This window comes from Gavialis gangeticus, unplaced genomic scaffold, assembly GCF_001723915.1.
Source record: "Gavialis gangeticus isolate Ggan-Ray unplaced genomic scaffold, GavGan_comp1, whole genome shotgun sequence".
NCBI classification, from domain to species: domain Eukaryota; kingdom Metazoa; phylum Chordata; order Crocodylia; family Gavialidae; genus Gavialis; species Gavialis gangeticus.
The window spans coordinates 63,172,222-63,193,216 of record NW_017729024.1 but is presented as its reverse complement, the minus strand read 5'-3'; the positions used below and the strand labels follow the sequence as shown (position 1 = coordinate 63,193,216).

Below are 20,995 nucleotides of genomic sequence, written 5' to 3'. Positions count from 1 at the left end.
GGCCCTGTGCACTCCCCAGTGGACCCAGAAGTGGACTGGAAGTGCTTCTGGCCTACTTCTGGGTCTGCTGCTGAGTGCACTGGGGAGCACCCCACGCTTCTGTGGGATGTTCCATCTGCCCCACCATCACAGCACTCACAAGCCCCTGCTACCTAGAGGTATGTAGAAAAAACATTTAAAACTGTGTCTATGTCCGAATCTTTCCAAATCTATTTGGAGGGTTCTAATTTGATTTGGAGAGATTAAAGGGTTCCCTGATTCGATTCAGAATTGGGCCAAATCTCCACAAAGCGGTACCTTGTTAGAAGTATGTGCAAGAGGAGGCAGGGAATAGGGGACTGGGGACTGCTCTTTAAGACTCTACAAAAAGAAGGAAGAAAGTAAACTGAAGATTGTATGTGCGTTCAAATACCTCTTTTATCTAATTTACCAGAGCATTCATCACCTAAACTTGAAGATTACCTAATACCACTACAAAATTTAGGTCTTCTGATGAACTGGGAATAGGTCATAAATTTAAAGAATTTCTTTGGGGTTATAATCTCTTCAGGGTTTTGGCCAAGACTGTGAATTTGTTTCATTCCACATCCCTGCTCAGAATTGAGCCAATTTCAGCTCATTTCTTCTGAAATATAAAGCCTATAGAGAAGAGATATTGTTACAGTTCATAGGGAACTATATCAGGTAAAAGTGTCTTGATTTTCAAAAGGTAATGAATATCAGCAACTCCCTTAGCTCATTATAAATATTCAGCAACCCTGAAAAGTAGGTTCCTTATCTATGTGCCTAAATTGCAGGTTGAGGTAAATAATCTCAGAGATTGAATTGGCAAAAATAGATGGACAATTGCTGTTGTATGCTTATGTTTCCCTTTGTGGAAACAGAGCAGTGGCCATACAAGCTGTAGTGAATGACTGAAAATATAACCCTGAAAGTGCCTCATAACTTACCTCATTCTGCTTGGGGAAAAAGGATATGAAAGATGAAGAAGTCTTTGGCAGGCCTATTAACTTGACTTAAAAGTAAGGTTTTAGAGCAGGCACGGAAAAAGATGGAAAACTAGACAAAGCACAACATTAAATTGACAGAGGAAGATCATGTTAGGCAAATATACTGTCATTCTATGGTAAGATAAGAGGTTTCTTGAAGGTTAATATGAAGGACTTAATTTATCTAGATCAGTGATTCCCAAAGAGTGTGCCACAAGACACCAATGTGCTGCAAGGGCAATGGAAGTGTGCTGCAAAAAAATGATGTTTCTGTTTCTTTTTTGGAATTTTAACTTTTTTTAATGGTTGTACCTTTTAATACACAGAATCACAGTTTTCAAGTCAAAATTCATAAGACTATTCAGGCTACACAACATTAGTAATCTGCCATAGTATGTCACTGCACATACCATTCACAGTGACAATAGGGGCAGGTATAACAGAGATTCTAGTACTTGGGCTTATGGTGGGTAAGGAGGGGAGAATTCATCTTGATGGTTAGAGCATTAGCTCATAGCTGTAAGGCAGTCAGGCTTAGTGGTTCACCCTAGGATCAGAGCCAATGGTTTACTAGAATGTAAGTTGCTGAGGTCAAAGCCAAGTATCAATCTGGGTTTCAGAATATCAAACCGAGGGTCAAGACAAAGTCATGGTCAAAGTAAAACAGTTGATCAAGGCTATATGCCTGTCTGAGACAAAAAAGGTTAACTGGAGTCAAGCATGAGGGTCCAAAGCAGCAGCAGGATTACTGAGACAAGGCCTACAGAAAGTGGGAGGGTTTTATAGCACTCTAGTTAGCAGACTGTAGCTCCCATTGGTGACCTCAAGGGAGGGCCCAGACTGGGCTAGGACTGGCCTCTGGGTGTTGGGGTGTGGGTTTCTGTCCACAAATGCCAGTGTTGTTCAGGAGTCCTGACAATAGCTTTCATGTTTTTTCTCCCGCAGTTGTGGCTGACGTTCGCTCCAGTGGCTGATCAAGCAGCAGTCTATTTCAGCGTATCTTTGGATACCATTAACTGGCTATCCTTACTGTATCTTCTGATATCCATTCCATTTGGACTGGTGGCCACATGGCTTCTTGATACTGCTGGACTCAAATGCACTGTAAGTTTGATCAAGGGACTGCACTGACTGCTTAAAATAAGTGAAGATGACATTTGCATTAACATGTACTTTGTGGGTTGGAATCCAAGTCACTTTTTGTCAGTGCTTTTAAATGGCATTCTCGTTAAACTTTACATGAGACGTTAAAGCTCTTTTTGTAATAAATAAAATCTGCTCTAAAAGGAAATTAAATGTCAGCAGTGAGAAAAGATGAAATTCAACAAGGTGAGTTAGCTACTTTCCCTTCTTTGGGCTCAAGTTGTCATGAAGCATCTTAAAGATGGTTTGTGGTCCAAAGTAACAACCTTCAGTCATACCCAAGTTTAGTTTTTGCTGTTGGAGCACTTGTCTTATTTATTGCATGGCCGGTAATGCTACCTCTCTCTTGTGGGTAATAGGTCACACAACTGTCTAAAATCATAGCATGCAAAATTGCCAACCTGCAGATCTGTTTGAGTTCACTTAGTTTAGCCTTTAAAATTCATGAAGTTACATGCCATAGTTTAGGGATGCCAAACATATGGCCTGTGGAACCATTGTATCCAGCCCACCAGTAGTTTGGTGGGCTACTGGATGTCAAAGCTCTTTCTCTTGTCACAGGACAGGTGCCACCCCACTTGTTCTTTCTGCCCTGAAGCTTGTCTTGAACAAAGTTCACTTCTGATCTAGTGCCTGCCACATGATTTAGTTCTTAGTAGATGTTAATTTGAGAAGGGACACTGCTTACGGCTCATGCAGGTGTTAATATGGTGCTCCATTTTCTCTTTCATAGTTCACTCATCCCCAGTCCAGACAACCCAGTCCGACTTCTCTGTTCTGCTGTCTCCTGTGTTCTCAATTCTCTTGGCAGGACCTTGTGTCCTGCACCTTTCTTGACTTGCCCTGGTTCAGCTGCCCACTGGGCCTTCTCAGGCCCTTTTACTCTATACTCCTGTGTGCTCTGTCACTCTTACTCTGTATCTGAGCCTGCCTGGGCTCTTGTGGCAACCTCCTCTTCCCTCTCTTTCTAGTCCCTTCTCCCACTCCAGCTCTCAGAACAGAAGAAAATATGATCCCTTTCCTGGGATAATTATGATGTCCTGTCTCTTTAAGTCTTCTCCTTTGACTTGAGTGTCTGTCTCTTTAAGGCTGTGATTCTCCTGTGCCTCCCTCCATTGGAGTAAACCTTAAGCCTCTTCCCACTACAGTTTCATTATCTCCTTGCAGAAGGGAATCTCCTAACCTGGTAGCCATCCTCTCTGTTCTCCCACTTTTTTCCCTTTCAGTATCCATTTAAGCAGTCCAGGGCAGGCTACTAATTACTCTACCCAGGTGTCAGTGGCTCATTATCAGTAGCCCCATGGCTGTTTCCTCCCTCCTGCTTGTTAGTTCCCATGCAGGCTTGTTTACAGGGCTGTGTTTCAGGGTTCTATCCCTCATTCCTCACTCCCTGCCACACAGATGAAAGTCCTGTCATGAAATAAAAGATGAAAATAAATGCAAACTGAGTGTTTCAGAGAGAAAAAAGCACACTTATGCTTCCAAGACCTCTTCATACTGCTTGAAGCTATCAAAGGGTTTAGGATAATAGGACATGCCCAGCTGCTGACCCCAAATCCCACCTCACTTGTCTTCTGGTACCATGTTGTTGGGGCTCATAAGAAAAAGGAGGACATGCCTACATTAGTTCTGTGTTGCTCTTGAGGTTGTTGCTGGAAAAGAAGCCCCAGCACTCTATGTACTCCAAACCTGGAACAGAGACAGATGAGGATGCTCTGGGATGTCCCTTGCTCTCCTATAGAGATCTCTTATCTCTGGTGTGCTTGACAATGGATTTGGAGTGGCAGAAGATTGGTAGACTTGGTTTTCAGCAGCATTCTCAAGAACAGCATGGAACCAGTATACACCTGCCCTCAGGGAGCTAACTCCTTGTTCTGTTTGCCGCAAATATAGTAAGCAGGCAAGGACAATTCACCATCACTAGATCAACTCAAAGGACTGAAGTCGGTGAGGGTAGAAGGGAAACTTGAAGGATTCATGATTCAGGCCAAGGGGGCAGGGCCAGGGGCTAAAGAAGCAGCAAGACATTTGTAGTGACCTTTCATCTCACATACAGTAAACAAGCCAAACCTGTTCCAGGGTCACCTCTGAACCCATCTCTCATGTGGGAAGCTGCAAACTGAATGCCAGCACCACAAGGAGCCACTTAGGTAGACAGAATAAAATTCCACAGGTAAACATGGTGAAACAGCCTCAGCAGCCAAGGTTCACTGACTGCCGGGTTTGGCCTGTCTGGCCACCCGTGCAGGCTGAATTATTCTGAGGAAGACATGCCCCTATTCTCATACTAACCCTTCATTTAAGCCCCCGGGATACCTGGCCTTGTATGCTGGCTGCTGGGGAAGTAAGTTGGCTATCCTCCATTTAGTAAAATGATGAACTTTGTACTTCCTAGGAGATGGACAGTTATGCATTTTCGGGCTAAGAAATGCCCTGTAATGTTTCTGAGACATTACAGAAAATATGTTTGGACTCTCTGGGTGCATCTATATGAGATGCTTCACTGTGCGGTAGCATAGTTTACTATGCAGTAAGTGCACAGTAAAACCCCCTAATGGCAAATAAATTTGATACCTGCAAATGCAGGTATCGGATTTACTCATGATTCGTTACTGCTCAGTAACACACATGTAGACACAACCCAGGAGCAAATTTGGTCCAAGTCAGCCCTGTCACTAGGGGACTGGCCTCAGGCTCGCCCCAGAGCTTTGGGCTGGGAGCCTCGCCTGCCCTAGGGCTGGGCTGCCTCTACAGCAGACCTTGCCTCAGGCCTAAAAGCCCACAGGCATTCTGGACCCTGGGGCACACCAGCAGGGAGCCTGAGTGCACTCCGGGCCCCTGTGTGCCCCTAGGCAGGCTGCAGGCCAGCTGTCCCAGCCTGCCTGTACCCTGGTGCCACTGCCTAGCACCCAGTGCCATGCGGCTGCCAGACCCACACCATTCAGACTGCTGCAGGCTCCACCCATGCCTGCCAGACCCCAGGTCCAGCTGCAGGCAGCTTCTGGTTGCTAGGGCCAGCTCCACCTGCCTGCAGCCCACCCCCAGCAGCTTGCAGGTGCTGCAGGGCATTGGCTCTGCTGTGCAGCTGTCAGTCCCTTGCCAGGCCCCTGTGTTGGGTGCTTCATGCAGCTGCCCAGGCCCAACAGCACAGTCAGCCATGCAGAGTCCCAGAGAGCCAGTACAGGACCCGTGATGGCAGCACCAACTTCTCCCTGGAGGGCCCCCTGGCTGGGTACCTGCCCACTGTGCCCAGCCATCCGAGGACACTGCCTGGATCTGCATGCCGTCGCTGACAGACATGACCATGAGGAGCCACCAGCCACAGCTACATGGTAAGCCCTAAACTGGGGGAAGGGCCCTCCCTGCCCCCAGCCCCTACGTGTGCTCCCCTCCCCACCTGTCTTGGCCACATTCCCCATGCCCCAGGTCTTTCCCCCACAGCACATAGGAAGGTAGGAGACAGTGCAAAAATCTATTGAGCAGCCTGTGCCCCTGCAGCTAGGCAGGTATGGGCCTCTCCCATGCTGAGGAATGCGCCAATGCCAGTAGCGATGTGCTCCCTGGCTGTGGGGGGCAGGGCCATGTAGCACAGCCACAGAGAGCCCTCCAGGCAGCAGTGGAGGTTGTGTGGCAGCCTGGGCTTGCCTCTCTCAATGTTGAAACTCAGGGTCCCATTTCAGGTGTGCAGGTGCACCCAGGGTATCTGGCCTTCAGCAGCAGTAGGACATAGTGGGTCAGGCACCCCTTTGGTCCAGGCAGACAGCTCCCGATGCTGCCTGAGGCACGTGCAGCATGGGCATGCTTGGAACATAGTAGTGGCGCAGGGTGGGGCTGGCCCCAGGGTTCCTCCCTGGAGAAGCCTTCTGCTGGGAAGGTGGGAGCATTGGCAGCTCCTCATCCCAGTCCGGGAGCCCTGCATCTCCCAAGCCTGGGAACAGTTGGCCTGCAGGAGGAGGGGGAGCAGTGGGGTCTGGAGTCGCAGCAGCAGGTGCTGCCAGGAGCTTGGCCTGTCCTGCCCTGGAAACAGAGTGGGGAAAGCAGGCTGCCTGCGGGCAGCACCTAGCAAGCCACTGGCCCCAGGGGAGTGAGTGGGGATGGGGGGGGCTTGACCAGTGGCTGCTTGAGCCTGGGCCTGGCTGCCTGACTTACCATGGTCAACGGGCAGCCGTACACACCTGACCCCCGATCTGAGGCTGGGCACTGCATGGCCCCTGGTACAGAGCATCTTATCTCTGAAATATTGCAAGCTCACACAAATAGCTTCTTTTTCGTGGTTCTATAAGGTCTGCAGCTGCACGTAGGGGACAGGCTGTGTGGCAGAAAGCCACCTTGGTTTCTCCCCCAAAATCTCTGCCCTGTGACACTGTGATTTAAATCTCTGTGCTGTGACCATTCAATTAGGATGGGCCCAGCACACAGGGGACCACACCCTCAGCCTGTCTCTTTAGGGAACTTGAGCTGGCTGCATTCCTGAGGGAGGGGGGAAACCTGCTCCCTCTGCCTACGTGACTGGTACCTGGGTGAGGGGCATCTACCTGGGGAGCTGGAATCTGCCCGGTAACAGGTGATGCATTTCAGATTGGTTGGCTGACAGCCAACTGGGGCTGACCTCCGCTGGCCCAGGTGAATGAGGTCACAGGGGCTATATAAGTTAGGACGGGGAAGGAGGCGGTCTCTCCTCTCCGGCCATGAGGTGACGCAGCAGCCAGGCAGGGGACAGAGAAGCCTTAACATCTGAAACTGGCTCTCTCCCCCCAAACTCACGAGCTAGGAACCGCCTGCCTCCAAAGGGAAACTTCACCTGCCTTTGGAAGATGCTTGTGAGTAAGCTACTCAATCTGATTAGATATTTAGCTGAAGGTATCACAGATGCGTAATCAAAAGGCTACCACAGCCAGACTGTTTGCTCTTTAGGATTTCTAGATATTGCTCTATCCTGTACCCTAGTTTACCCTACCCCCTGTAATCAATAAAGTTCTCCTTTTTGACTGGTGTGGGAGACTTATTGAGGGGTGGGTCTAAATTATGCCTAAGAGACCCCTTAGGTCTGTGGACTAAGGGAGACTATACCTTTTTGCCCCCGGACTTGGGGAAGTACCCCAAGTGCCTGTACTGGGTTGAGTACCCGTGGGACTTTAGGCCTGTGTTACCCCAAGGACACAGGGCCGCGAGACAGTCCATTCTTGGGGTGGTGGCGGCACGTTACCCCCAGACTAGCGAGTGTGCTCCGGGAGAGGGGTCGGCCAGACATAAGGTGCCCCTAGGGAGGCACTCGGAGCCTGGAAGGTGGTCGGGCCTGGAAGGTGGTCGGGCGCAGGGAGGTGGGTGGCTCAACGCAGGAGCACCCCCTACTGGCCCGCCTCATGTGGTGGAAACAGCGGAGGGATACGAATACCCAGCTGTGTTCCTGAGGTGGGATCTCTGCACCTGCCACACGTGGGGTGCACACTCGCTAGTCTAGTATGCATGGCTCCCCCTGTGGTAGCCAATGGGTAGGGCCAGCAGCGTGGGCATGTGGTCCTGGCCCTGTTGCAGGCAGCTCCTGCTGTACGCTTGCATAGAATTGGGGCAAGTGATGGGGATGGGACCAGGCAAGGGGGCTAATGGTGAGGGACCCAGGGTGGGGACCAGGACAGGAGCTTCTGGCTAGTGGAGGCAGTGCTGGACCTCTGCCCAGGCCCATGTGGGGGACTGCTGCTGGGTGGCAGGTAGCTGTCAGAGGCCAGGCAGGACTACTTCCAGGGGCAGGGCATTGGGTGGTATGCAGGTGACTGCCAGGACAGTGACGGTGTCCAGCACCCTGCAGTCGTTCTCCATGGCTTCCACTGCCCTGGCCACGAGCACAGCCTGCTGCTCCAGGATCTCCACATGCTGCTCCTCCAAGGCCAGGAGCTGCACCCTGTATTCCTGGTTTACCTGGTCCTGCACTTCCTTGCATTGGTCCCGTACTTCCTCACTCCAGTCCTGCACGTCCTGGCAGATGAAAGCCTCCATCCACCACCTGTCCTGGCAGGTGACATCCTCTGCTGCGTTCACCAGCCAGTCCAGAAGGAAGGTCCAGTCCTGGGTCTTCTTCCTATGGAACTGCTGCATTGGAGGGCCCCATCCATGGGTGGTGGTGACCCTGACAGTGCATCCTGACTGCCAACTGCTGCCTCTCCCCCATGTGCAGCTGTTGGACCTGCACAGCGATGAGAAAGAAGCTGTTTATGAGAGTTGGCAACATATCTGAAATTAGATGCTCTGTACCAGGAGGCTGTGCCTTGTCTGGCCTCAGATCAGGGGTCATGCATGCACAGGTGCCCACGGACCGTGATAAGTTGTATGGACAGGCCTGGGCCCAGGTGACTGCCGGCCGAGCCCCCTATCCCCACTTGCTCCCCATGGTCTAGTGGGCCACTGGGTGCTGGCTGCAGGCAGCCTGCTTCCCCCACCCCATTCCTAGGCCAGGACATGCCAGGCTCCTGGCGGCTTCTGGCAGCTCCTGCTGCCAAGGCTCTAGACCCACTCTACCCCCTTCTCCTCCTGCAGGTTAGCCTGTCTCCTGTGCTGCCACCAAGCCCACGGCACCTGGACTCAGGAGGCATGGAGCTTCTGGATGACTGGGACAAGGAGCTGCCCACACCCCTGCCCTTCCTGCAGGGGCATCCCTGGAGAGGCATCCTGGGGCCAGTCCCCACCACCTCCATTGGCCACTATGTGCCCTGAGCGTGCCCCTGCTGTACGTGTCCTAGGTGCAGCACAAGTTGCTGTTTGCGTGGACCAAGGGATGCCTGACCCACTACACCCTGCCATTTCTTATGATCATGGTGCCCCAGATGCACATGCACACTTGGCACAGGACCCTGAGTTTTGACAGTGTGGCAGGCAAGCCTGCACTGCCCCACAACCTCCACCACCATCTCGAGGGCTACTTGTGACTGTGCTCTATGTCCCTGCCCCCTGCAGGCAAGGAGGACATCACCACCAGCATCAACACAGTCCTTGGCATGTGAGAAACCTGTACCCACTTATCTATGGGGATACAGGCTGCTCAATAACGTTTTACACGGTCTCCTGCTTCCCTGTGTGCTGTGGGGGAAGGAATCCATGGGCTAGAGGAGCGTGGCCAGGCTGGTAAGTGAGGCTGAGGCAAGGGCCAGGGACTAGGAGCCAGGGCTGGAAGCACCCCCTCCGCCCAGTGCAGGGCTTACCACATGGGTGGGTATGGCGTGCCTGGTGGCTTATGTCAGTCCGGCTGGCAGCGACCATGTGCAGCTCTTGGCAGACTTGTAAATAAGAGGGGCACGGCTTGCAGCTGCCTGGATAGGGCCCCAGGGAGGAGCTGGTGCTGCTGATAGCTGGTGGTGACATGGCCAGCTGCACCTTGTGGCTGGGGCTGAGGTCATGGAGCTGTCGGGTTGTCATGCACCTATGGCACTAAAAGATTGCAAAAGCATTACCCAGCCAGAGTGGACACAGTATATTCAACATTCAGTTTAACTAAAACTAACTTTCAACCCCTCATATACATGCATATTAGAGTGCCCGCCCCACATGAACTGCCTCTGCACCTCTGCCTCACCCCACAGCACAACAAGTTCTCCAGTTTCCTCCAGTCCACACTGCATGTGACCAGTTGGGAATCCGGGAGATGGCATATGGTGTTGGCGATCAGGCCATCATGGCTCCTGCACTGGTTCTCTGGGCCTCCACGCAGGGGCACAGCATGAGACTAGCAGCTGTTCAGCAAGGCAATGTCGCACAGCACCTGCAGGGTCTGGGCAGGCTGCTGGTGGTTGGCTGTGGCCAGCTGGAACTGACCCCAGTGTCCATGAGTTGGCTGCAGCTGGGCCTGGGTGCTGGCAATCCTTGCAGGAGCCTAGAGCATCCCCTAGGGTTGGATGGCGCAGCCCTGACAGCTGCGCGGCACTATGGTGCCATAGAGCAGTGCCAGGGTGCAGGCAGGCTGGTAGAGCTGGCCTGTGGCCTGTGTAGGGAAAGCAATGGCCAGCAGTCACCCCAGGCTTCCTGCACATGAGCCCCAGGGCTCAGGCTCCTTGTAGGCTTTTAAGGGCCTGGGACTGGGGCTGCCATAGAGCCATCCTAGCCCTGAGGCAGGATAGGCTCCCAGCCCCATGGCCCTGGGATTAGTCTGGGGCTGGCCCTCTAGTGGCAGGGCTGACTGGGAGCAAATTTGCTCCCGGTTGGTATCTACACATGCACTGCTGCACAGTAACTACTCGCAAATAAATTTGCTACTTGCATTTGCAGGTAGCAAATTTACTCGTGAGTAGCACAGTTTACTTCATGGTAAGCATGTGCATATGTAGATGTGCAGAAAACTGCAGTAAAGTAAACTGCTTACTCAGCAGAAAACTGGAGTAAAGTATCACGTGTAGATGCATTCACATGTGCAAATAATCTGGGAGCAATTTACTCTAAAGTACTCTAGAGTAAACTCTGGGCACAAGTTTACATGTGCAGGGATGCAGTAACAGATTTGCTGCTCCTAGCAGCAGATTGCTTCTGTTCCCTGAGGACCTGCACCAGGCTCCTGTATATGTGCTAACCTAGGGGCCGACAGGGGGCATGCGGCCAGGAGACAGCTATCTCTTGGCAGGGACTGGGACATTGCTCTCTGCCTCCATGAGCTGCCTGGGCAGGCTCTGCCACTGGAGCCTGGGCAGGGACAATGTCCCTTTGCCTTGGCACCAGGGAACTCCTAGCCTCCTCTCTGTGATCATGGGGCCGGGGCTGGGAGATCCTTTTCTCCCTGCAGGAGCCCTGTGGTCAGGGGGCCCAAGCTGGGAGACTCTTATAAGGATAAGGATGTCCCAGGCCCTCCTTCCCAATTGTGAATCAGGAGCTGTGAGCTCCCTGCTGCTGGAGCAGGGGAACATAGTCCCTGCCCAGGCTCCGGTGATGGAGTCTGCCCTGGCAGCAGGCAGCTCCCACGGGCAGGGAGCCATCTCCCTCCCCCTGCTGCCTGGCTTACTGGAAGCATGTTTGTTCCTGGTCAGGCATCTACATATGCGCTACTGTGCAGTATCTAATTGAGAGTAAATTCGCTTCTTGTATTTACAGGTAGCAAATTTACTTGCCATTAAAGCAAATTACTGCACAGTAAGCATGTGTAATGCATATGTAAATGGTGATGTCTACTGTGCAGTAATTAGCTCTAGTCTCAAGCAAAGCGCACTGTGAGTTGGAATCAGCAAATGACCCAGTGGTATCCACACAGCCCAGTATGGATGCATAAATGCCTTTTTTCTGTAGACAGAATAGCTACAGGTTGGGAGGCCTAGAGTCATGCACCATTTTAGAGTTTAATTCAGCCTCTCAGTCCACAGCTAGTTCACTATGTGACTCCTCTCCTTCTTCCTTTGTTGCAGATAATCCTCAGTGCCTGGCTGAACATGATTGGCTGTGTTATCCGGGTTTTCAGTATCATGAATTACCTGAGAAATAGAATCGTGGGCAGGTTCTTCCTGTTTGTGGGACAGTCCCTCTGTGCGCTGGCACAGCCACTCATCATTTTTTCTCCAACTAAGCTGGCAGCCCTCTGGTTCCCAGACCACCAGAGAGCTATAGCAAATACAATCTCTTCAATGTGTAAGTAACAGCTACAACTATGCTGAACTGCCATGAGGCTTGTCTGTATTAAAACCTACCATCCATGTATGCGATCTCTGAAGTTGTGTAAGAGGAACTGCATGTGCCAGAAGAGTACTAGTGCCACCCCTCTATGACACACATTCAAGCTCAGTGCTTTGCAGTAAGCCCTTAGTGGGAGGCGGCAGGGCCCTGGGGATATAAACCCAGAGTTGGAGCTAGTAGGGGCTCTCTCTCTCTAGCAACTGCCAAGGAAAAGAGCTTCTTCACCAATGAGCTACCTGAGACTAGGTGCTTCCTACAAGAACAGTGAGGCTCCAGGAGTCTAAGGTACCTAAGGCTAAGTGCTCAGAGAAAGGGGCACATGATCTGGGCAGAGCTGAATGAGGGGCATGTTGAGCTGTGTGCCAGAGAGCCAGGTGACAGAGAAAGGGGCAGAGCCAGGCATCAGGGAGAGAGATCCAGAAAGCTAGACACCAGAAAACCTGGCACCTGAGTGGTGCAGAGACAGGAGCTGGAGGGCTTGGCGTTGAGGTGGTGCCTGGAGTTGATAACAGTATAACATCTGTGAGGCATGGGACATGATAAGGGAAGGTCAGAGTCATGTAGTGTGCCCTAGGTATTAGGGCATTAAAGGGGCAGCCTCTCACCTAGAACCAACTTACTCATTACATCAAAGATGTGGCAGGTGAGATGGGGGTGGGAAGTTGCCAAGATAGGTGTGAAGGTCTTTGTAGTGATCAACCTTGAGACAACGCGCCCGTCCCACTAATATTCAAAAAGCTACATACAGCTGAATCGACACTTTGCAAAACTCCATATGCAGAAAAGTTCCTTCATGTTACAGAGAGGGAAGTAAGTTAACTTATCCATTGTCACATGAAAAGTCTGGGGTAAATTCTGAGCAACTTTCTTTCTACATAAGCTTTGGTCAGGGATGACCTACAAATAGCTTTGCCTTGTAAACAGCAGTGGTTAGAACCCCAGGACTCTCTTCACCTCCCATGGATCTCTGGCAGATAATAAGAGCTCTGAAGCATAGAGTAGGTGGATATTAGAGAAGACTATGCTCAGATGCAGGAGAATGACACAGATACACAACTAGCTTAGCTTTGAAAGAAGATTAAAGAGCTGATAAATGTATGGGGAGGATATAGAAAGGGGAGCCAATAAGACAATATGATGTGTGGAGTTAGCTTTGCTGTCCCCAGGTTGCACAGCAGGATGGAGGGTCTTTGGTTTTCCCATACTTCTTGGCTTTGCTGCTTGCCCCCTGGGGCCAGGAGGGAAGTTTTTCCCCCCTACTGTTGCTACAAGTGTCAGGGATTTTTTTGCCTTTTTTGGAAGTATTGGATTTAAACTGAGGTATGCCAGCGCTCGTGCTAGGACTAAAACCTGGAGGTCTCTGGCTAGAGGGTCTTGTCCCTCTGCTCTGGATCAGACTGATCACCACATTTGGGATCAGGAATTTTACCCCATGGTCAGATTGGCATGGACTGCAGGGAGGTTGCTTTTCTCTAGCTAGAAGAGGGGCGGCATGGCCCTTTTCATAGATTCATAGATGTTAGGGTCAGAAGGGACCTCAGTAGGTCATCAAGTCCGACCCCCTTCCTTGGGCAGGAAAGAGTGGTGGGGTCAGACAGCCCCAAATAGATGCTTATCCAGTCTCCTCTTGAAGACCCCCAGGGTAGGGGAGAGCACCACCTCCCTTGGAAGCCCATTCCAGATTCTGGCAACCCTTACTGTGAAGAAGATCTTTCTAATGTCCAACCTAAATCTGCTCTCCGTCAGTTTGTGGCCATTGTTCCTAGATACTCCAGGGGGTGCCCTAGTAAATAGAGCATCTCCTATTCCCTGCTGCCCTCCCCTGATGAATTTATAGGCAGCCATAAGATCACCTCTCAGCCTTCTCTTGTGAGGTCCCTCAGTTCCTCCTCATAGGGCCTTGCCTGCAGGCCTCTGACCATATGAGTGGCCCTCCTCTGGACCCTCTCAAGATTCTCCATATCCCTCCTGAAGTGCTGCTCCCAAAACTGGACGCAGTACTCCAACTGCGGCCTGACCAGTGCTGCATAGAGGGGAACATCACCTCCCTGGACCTGTTCGTCATGCATCTGCTAACGCATGATAAAGTGCAGTTAGCCTTGTTGATCACTTTGTCACATTGACGACTCATGTTCATCTTGGAGTCAACTATAACTCCCAAGATCCTGTTCCACTGCTGTGCTGCTGAGAAGGTCATCCCTCAGCCTGTGTGTTGCTGATTCTTTTTTCCCAGGTGCAGCACTTTGCACTTGTATTTGTTGAGCTGCATCCTATTTCGTTCTACCCATTTTCCCAACCTGTCCCAATCTGCCTGGATCCGTTCCCTATCCTCTACTGTGTTAATTTTGCCCCATAATTTAGTATCATCTGCAAACTTGGACAGGGTGCTCTCTACTCCCTCCTCCAAGTCACTGATGAAGACATTGAATAGCACCAGTCCAAGAACTGAGCCTTGCGGGACTCCACTGCTCACATCTTTCCAGGTCAATATCAACCCAATCACCACCACTCTCTGGGTGAGACCCCTAAGCCAATTTGCCACCCACCTGACCATGTAATCATCTACATCACAGCCTGTCAGTTTATTTATGAGAACGGAATGCAATACCGTATCAAAGGCCTTCTTAAAGTTCAGGTAGATGACATCTACCTTGACTCCTGTGTCTAAGCATTTTGTAACCTGGTCATAAAAAGGAACAAGGTTAGTCGGGCAGGATCTACCTGCAATGCATCCATGCTGTTTTCCTTTTGGCATTATTTCCCCTGCTGGGCTCCCACAAATGTGATCCTTAATGATTTTTTCCAGAGTTTTCCCAAAGATAGAGGTGAGAATAACTGGCCTATAGTTTCCCAGTTCGTCCCTCCTCCCCTTCTTGAAAATAGGGACCACATTGACCCTTTTCCAGTTCTCTAGGACCTGACCAGAGCACCATGAGTGCTTGAACAGCTGTGCCAGCCGCTCTGCTATTACACTGGTCAATTCCTTCAGCACCCTTGGATGAAGTTCATCTGGGCCCGCTGATTTTAACACATCCAGCCCCCGCAAGTGCCCTTTCACTAAGTCTGTGCTAACAGTTGGTGGGCTGGTGTCCCTCCTGTGTCTATTCTATGATCTAATTAGGAGTTTTGTCTTGGTCTGTGTCTAGGAATACAGATGAAAATAACTCATTGAAGAGCTTAGCTTTGTCCCCCCTCTCTGTCACCAATTGCCCTACTTTGTCTTGTAGGGGTCCCATGCTATCCTGCGCCTTCCTTTTGATCTCTATATACCTGAAGAAGGACTTTTTGTTGTCCTTAATTTTTGTCACCAGCCTAAGTTCTAATCCTGCTTTGGCCTTCCTGATTCCCTGCAAGTGCGAGCCAGGGAGGTATACTCCTCCTTGCTAGCTACTCCCTGTTTCCACAGTCTGTATACCTTTTTATTTGCCCTTAGGCTTTTCTGGATTCCCTGTTCAGGCAAGAGGGCTTCTTGGCCCTTTTGCCCCCTTTTATGCACAATGGGATTGTCTCCTGCACCCATAGGATCACTCCCTTAAGGAACGATCACCCTTCCTGGCCTCCCATTTTGCCAATGCTCTTGAGCTTTAATGCCTCACTAACTAATCTCCTGAGCACACTGAAGATAGCCTTTCTGAAGTCTAGCACTTCAGCCCTGCTGGTTAGTTTACCCACTCTTCACTGGATAGTGAATTCAATCAATCGATGGTCACTATCCCCTGGGTTACCTTGTATCTGCAGATTCCCCACCAAGTCATCCCCTGTAACTAACACCAAGTCCAACAAGGCGTTTCCCCTAGCGCGATCGTATACCTCTTGTGTTAGGTGGAGGTCCAATATGCAGGTTAAGAACCTACGTGAGTGGTTAGATTTGGCTGACTGCTCCTCCCAGCAGATGTCAGGGTACTTAGGTCATCCATGACAACCATATCTCTCAACTGTATGGCCTCTGAGAGCTGTCTAGAGAATTCTAGGTCTAGCTCATCCTCCCAGTGTGGCGGTCTATAGTAGACCTCCACTACCAAGTCCCTTTCCCCCCAACCCCCTTGTATCCTGACCCACAGTACCTCAGTTTGACCCTCTTCTGATCCCATCTTGATTATAGAGGATGTATATTGCTCCTTAACATAGAGAGAAACACCTCCCCCCATTTTTCCCCACTCTATCCTGTTTGTACAACCTGTAACCCTCAATGCCTACTGCCCAATTGTGATTAGAGTCCCACCAGGTTTCAGTTAATTCAACCAGGTCAAAGTTGTTGCTTGCAAGCAGGAGTGCAAGTTCCTCCTGCTTGTTCACCATGCTCCTAGCATTAGTGTAGAGATATTTAAGCCCCGTGATGGGTGCCCTTGGTACCCCTTTTTCTGATGTCTGTTGGGCCCCTTAGTGCTTACCTGGACTGATCTAGTGCATTGCTTGTGGTTCGCTGATCCAAGGTTCTCCTTATCCTCTACTTCCCCATCCCTCGATGAACATAGTTTAAAGCCCTTCGGAGGAGATCAGCCAACCTCTAAGAGAACAGACTCTTATCTTTAGAAGAGCGATGAAGACCATATCATCCCATGATGCCCCTCTCATGGAAATGTGGATTGTGCTTATAGCAGACAAACCCCACATGATGACACCAACTCTGGATGACTGGTTGACTTCCCTGATGCTAACAGTGACTGCTGACTGGAAGGATGGATGAGAAGACCACCTGTGCCCCTGACTTCCTAAGCCTGGCCTCCAGAGCCCTGTAGTCATTCATGACGCAGTCTGGACTACTCCTGGCCGCATCATTCGTGCCCACATGGATGAGGACCATGGGATAGCAATCAGAGGGCTGGATGAGATCAGGAATCCTCGCCGTGATGTCCTGGATCCTGGCTTTGGGTAGGCAGCAAACCTCTCATGCCATGGGATCTGGTCAACAGATAGGCCCCTCTGTGCTTCTCAGGAGGGAGTCACCCACCATGATGACCCGGCGTCTCTTCCTCCGGCCACTCGGGTGTCGCTCAGCCTGCCTGGTGTTTGTTTCAGATGTGTCTTCTCCTGTGGCTTCCTCTGCTGCATCATCCTCTAGTGCTGCCAGGGCTTTCTGTCTGTTCCCCAGTTGCAGTGGGGAAGCAGTCACAACAGCACGCTGTCTAGCTCTGGAAGTGACAAACCTCCATTCAGCTGTCCTGGGACTCTCCTGTGATCTCTCTGCAGGTGTCTGGTCCTGCAGAGAATGAAAGTATCCATCAATCTCATCCTCTTCAGCCCTGAGCCCCGGCAGCCTGCTCACTTCTGCCTGGAGTTCCCTCACCTGCCCCTCCAGGGCCTCAATCCAGGCACATGTGGGACAGACAAGGGAACCCCCAGCCCCCATGCTACCTCCAGGCCTCAGAGGTCCCACCAGGCAACAACCGCAGACGGGTCCAGGGCACTGCCAACCACTACAAGAGGCCTGTATGGGTGGAGGCCTCACAGGAGCTCCAGGCCGGAGGCAGCAGCAGGGCAGGGGCCCTGGCTGTGCTCCATGTCACCACCCCCATAGTAGCGCCATCCTCATTCACTTACTTGAAGTCTCTGTAAGAAGCTCCCATGTACTCCTGCCCATGAACTGGCCTGTGATCAGGCCAGGCAGCAATCCCACAGCAATCAGCACTCACTCAGCAGTCAGCACTCACTCCCAGCTTCTCAGAGCACAGTCCCCCCCAAACAAACAAACAGTCAGCTAAACCAAAGGTACAGGCAGCTGGATCACTTACCTTTCCTGGGCAAGATCTAGTGCCTGGCCTGGCTTCTCTCCTCCTTCCTCCCTCCTCTTGCCTCCAGCAGCTGCCTGCAGACTGCTCCCCTGTTTGCAGTCCCTGTTCACTAGCCTTTCCTTGGTTCTCTCAAGTGCATTTTAATGACAGCAGCAGCACACTGACCACTGATGTCCACCTGCTTTACCTGTGGCAGGTTAGGGTGCTTTGTGTGTCTTGGGGCAATATGCCTTGTACAACAGAGTTGATTGGGTAGTTTTAGGAATAGGTTAGACAAGGACTTGTATGGGATGGCTTGGATAGGTATGATCCTGCCTCAAGTAGGGGTTTGGACTAGAGGTTCCTTCTACACCTACTTCTATGATTCTGCAATTCTGCCTAAGCCTCCAGATGGCTGTGCCTCCTCTAAACATGTTACAGGTTGGTGGTTGCCCTGGTAGGTTACCAAAGCTGATGTCTGCTCTTGTGATCCAATTGTAGCAAGAGTGTATCCCAATCCAAACTGATACCAGCCATCAGCTTTTGGCCAAATATCAGCCGAGCATAGTAATGAAACTATCAGAAATTTTGAGATAGGGGAAGTGTGCAGAAACCAATGCTGCCCCTGTTTAAATCGTGTCTCATAAACAGAGTTCTCCAGTTTCCTAGAAGGTGGATGCCACCTACTACACTACCAGACTGACAACAGAATGAAAAAGATTTTACATTGAATGTACAGGTTCTGCCACACTTCATGAAGTTAGAAAATGTAGTTGCCTGTCTTAAAGAATTAGAAACATGGATTGAGTGAGTCAAAGTTAATGCTGACATAACATTCCTCATTTATTACTTTAATAACTAATTCTAGCTACAGTGGAAGATAATTTGTATCGGGGTGATTTGCAACCTGATTTATTTACAATGGGTTGTAGAACTGAGGACAGGACACTCACCCATTTGCTGCCGTTTTTATTTCTAAGGACACTATGTCTTAACTCAGCTGGATCTTATCAGCAGTCCTGTGCAGGTAACTGGAGAAGCTCTGTCCCTTTAAGTTAAAGCCTTGGAAAACAGCTAAAGAACCTCAGTGGTTCCATGCAGCCATTTGCTCTGGTGCTGCTTATCCCTGCGTACTTTGCAAACCCGTATCTTTGTAAGAGAGGTTAGAAACTAAGCCCTGTGAAGTATCTGGGCTCTAATGTATTAGCAAAAACAGTTTTTAGCTACATATCAATATACGTTAGTAACTGTAAGAACAAAAATTATTATTTGTTATCAAGGAACATTTTTAGAAATACCATAGTTGCTTGCATACCACACTCACCTTTCTCCCAAAAAATAGCCTTCCAAAATTGGGGTGCATGTCTTAAGTGGGAAAGCTGATTTTTTTTTCACTCAGAATAGAAACATGGAGACACTGTAAGACAACTGCTGCTTTTTTTCCTTCTCTTCCCTCCAGCAGCTACATGGAAGGAGGTGCAAAGTCTTGCACGGGCAAATCTGGGATGGGGGTGCAGTCATACACTACTTTGATTTCTTCCCCACCCAAAGTTTACAACAAACTGCCCACCAGTACCGGCACTTCTGTTCAGAGGGCACTGAAAAAGTCAAGTGACTTCATGGCTCATTATAATCTACCCAATTTTCTGCTAAATTCTACTCATTCTACAGGCGTTAATGACCCATTCTTCTTTTTAATGGTCTTGATGTTCCATTAATCAAACTAGCCTTTTCTTGGCAATTTTGCTTTTAGCTATTCCTTGTCTCTCTCCTCCTATGTCATAGCCCTGAAGAGTCTGTTTAGCTCTTTTCAAAACCTTAAATCTGCCTATGAAGTCCAGTCGTCAACAGCAGCTACAGTTTCAGCCTTTAGTTGAGAGACCAACAGCTGCCAACGATTTAGCTGTGATACGGTTAAAACTATAGCTTTTCTTGAGCGGGAAAGGGAGGGTGATTGAGCTGAAGGCTATATTCCTGCTCTATGCAGCCATAATTGTGGAAAAATCTTTTTTTCCCTTCATTCTGACTTCCTGTAAACAGGGTATGTGTGATATGTGAGAAAGTCTATTAACTCAGACTTGGGGACAGCTGCAGGCTGCTGTTTGAGCGCTCTAGGGACTAAAGTCATGTTTGGGGACACCTCTGGAGATGTGTGGGGGTTGGGAATTAAGATGCTGAGTGTATGTTACCACAGGGTTAATGTTTCTTTATGTTTTACCTGTTCACCCTCTTTGGCCTGTTGGCTTGTAACCCTAACCCCTATGATGTTCTATAAAGAAGCGGGAACTCCCCCTTGCTTCTTGTACCAGTTTCTGGAGCTACAGGGTTGGCACACTGAGTTACCCAGGGGCAGATACAAGATTTTCCAGAAGGGGGTGCAGGAGCAGCAACCCACATTGTAGGGGTGGCTGCATCCTCTGCTCCCAGCCTTCTCTGTCCCCACCAGAGTGAGCAGATCATGCTATGGGAGCCTCTGGGGCCTTTTTAAAGTCCCTAAAGCAGATGAAAATCCTTCTTCTGCTTTCTCCACTGTTTTGGGGTGGGGAAGGTTCAAAGCCAGCCTGACTGAGCAGGAGCTGTGCTCCATCTCCTGCCTCCCCGTCCCCCGGCATACTTAGTTTAAAGCCTGACGTAGGAGATCAGCCAATCTGTAAGAAAAGAGTCTCTTACGTTTTGCGGAGAGATGAAGCCCATTGTGTCCCAGGAGGTCCCTTGCACTGTGCCCATTGTGGTCCCTGTGGTGCATGCCGTGCAGCCAAGGGGTAGGTGCTGGGCTGCAGGGAAGCTCCGGGCCCCACTGCAACTGCAATCATAGCTCCCAAGGGAAATCGCAGCTCCTAGAGGAAGAAAGGATGGACACAGTATGGGTGCCATGGTCCTGCCTCTCCAACTGGTGGCTTGGACCTGCACATACTCCTCCTGGGAGCACCAGCTGCAGCTAACCCCAAGCTCTGTGAGGCTAGGAGCTGCCCCTAGAGGCAGGGACAGCTCCCCCTCTCCCCTTGGAGCTCGGGGTTTAGCCAGCCAGGAGTGTGGCCCCTTGCTTTGTGGGCTGACTGGAAACAGTTTGCTCCTGGCCAGCATCTACATGTGTGCTAATGTGCATTAGCTTAATGCGCTATTTTTCTAGCACCTGTATGTATTGCTACTAGCAAAAGCATCTTGAGTAGATGCACCTACTGTGTAAGTGCAGAATAGGCCACTTGCATGAGGTCCAGGTGAGGGAGATCCCCTGCCCTCCATTAATGCTGACCTCGTGAAGGAACACCTTGAGAAGCTGGATAACTTCAAGTCAGCTGGCCCTGACAATCTACATCCCAGGGTACTCAAGGAGCTGGCAAGCATCATAGCCCAGCCTCTGACACATCTCTTTGAAAACTCCTGGCGCTCTGGTGTAGTGCCTGAAGACTGGAAGAAGGCCAATGTGGCGCCTATCTTCAAGAAAGGGAGGAAAGTGGATCGGGCTAACTATAGGCCCATCAGCCTGACTTCTATCCCAGGGAAGATCTTAGA

At 50.4% G+C, this 20,995-nt stretch overlaps 1 protein-coding gene across 1 annotated transcript in view; it reads left to right on the top strand.

Moving 5' to 3' along the window:
* MFSD7 (major facilitator superfamily domain containing 7) overlaps positions 1–20,995 on the top strand; it is a 73,121-nt gene that overhangs the window by 22,782 nt on the left and 29,344 nt on the right. The window contains exons 2-3 of the mRNA XM_019517194.1: positions 1,935–2,093; positions 11,507–11,726. Of these exons, the coding sequence (XP_019372739.1) occupies positions 1,935–2,093; positions 11,507–11,726 (379 nt within the window). The remainder of the gene's footprint in view (positions 1–1,934; positions 2,094–11,506; positions 11,727–20,995) is intronic.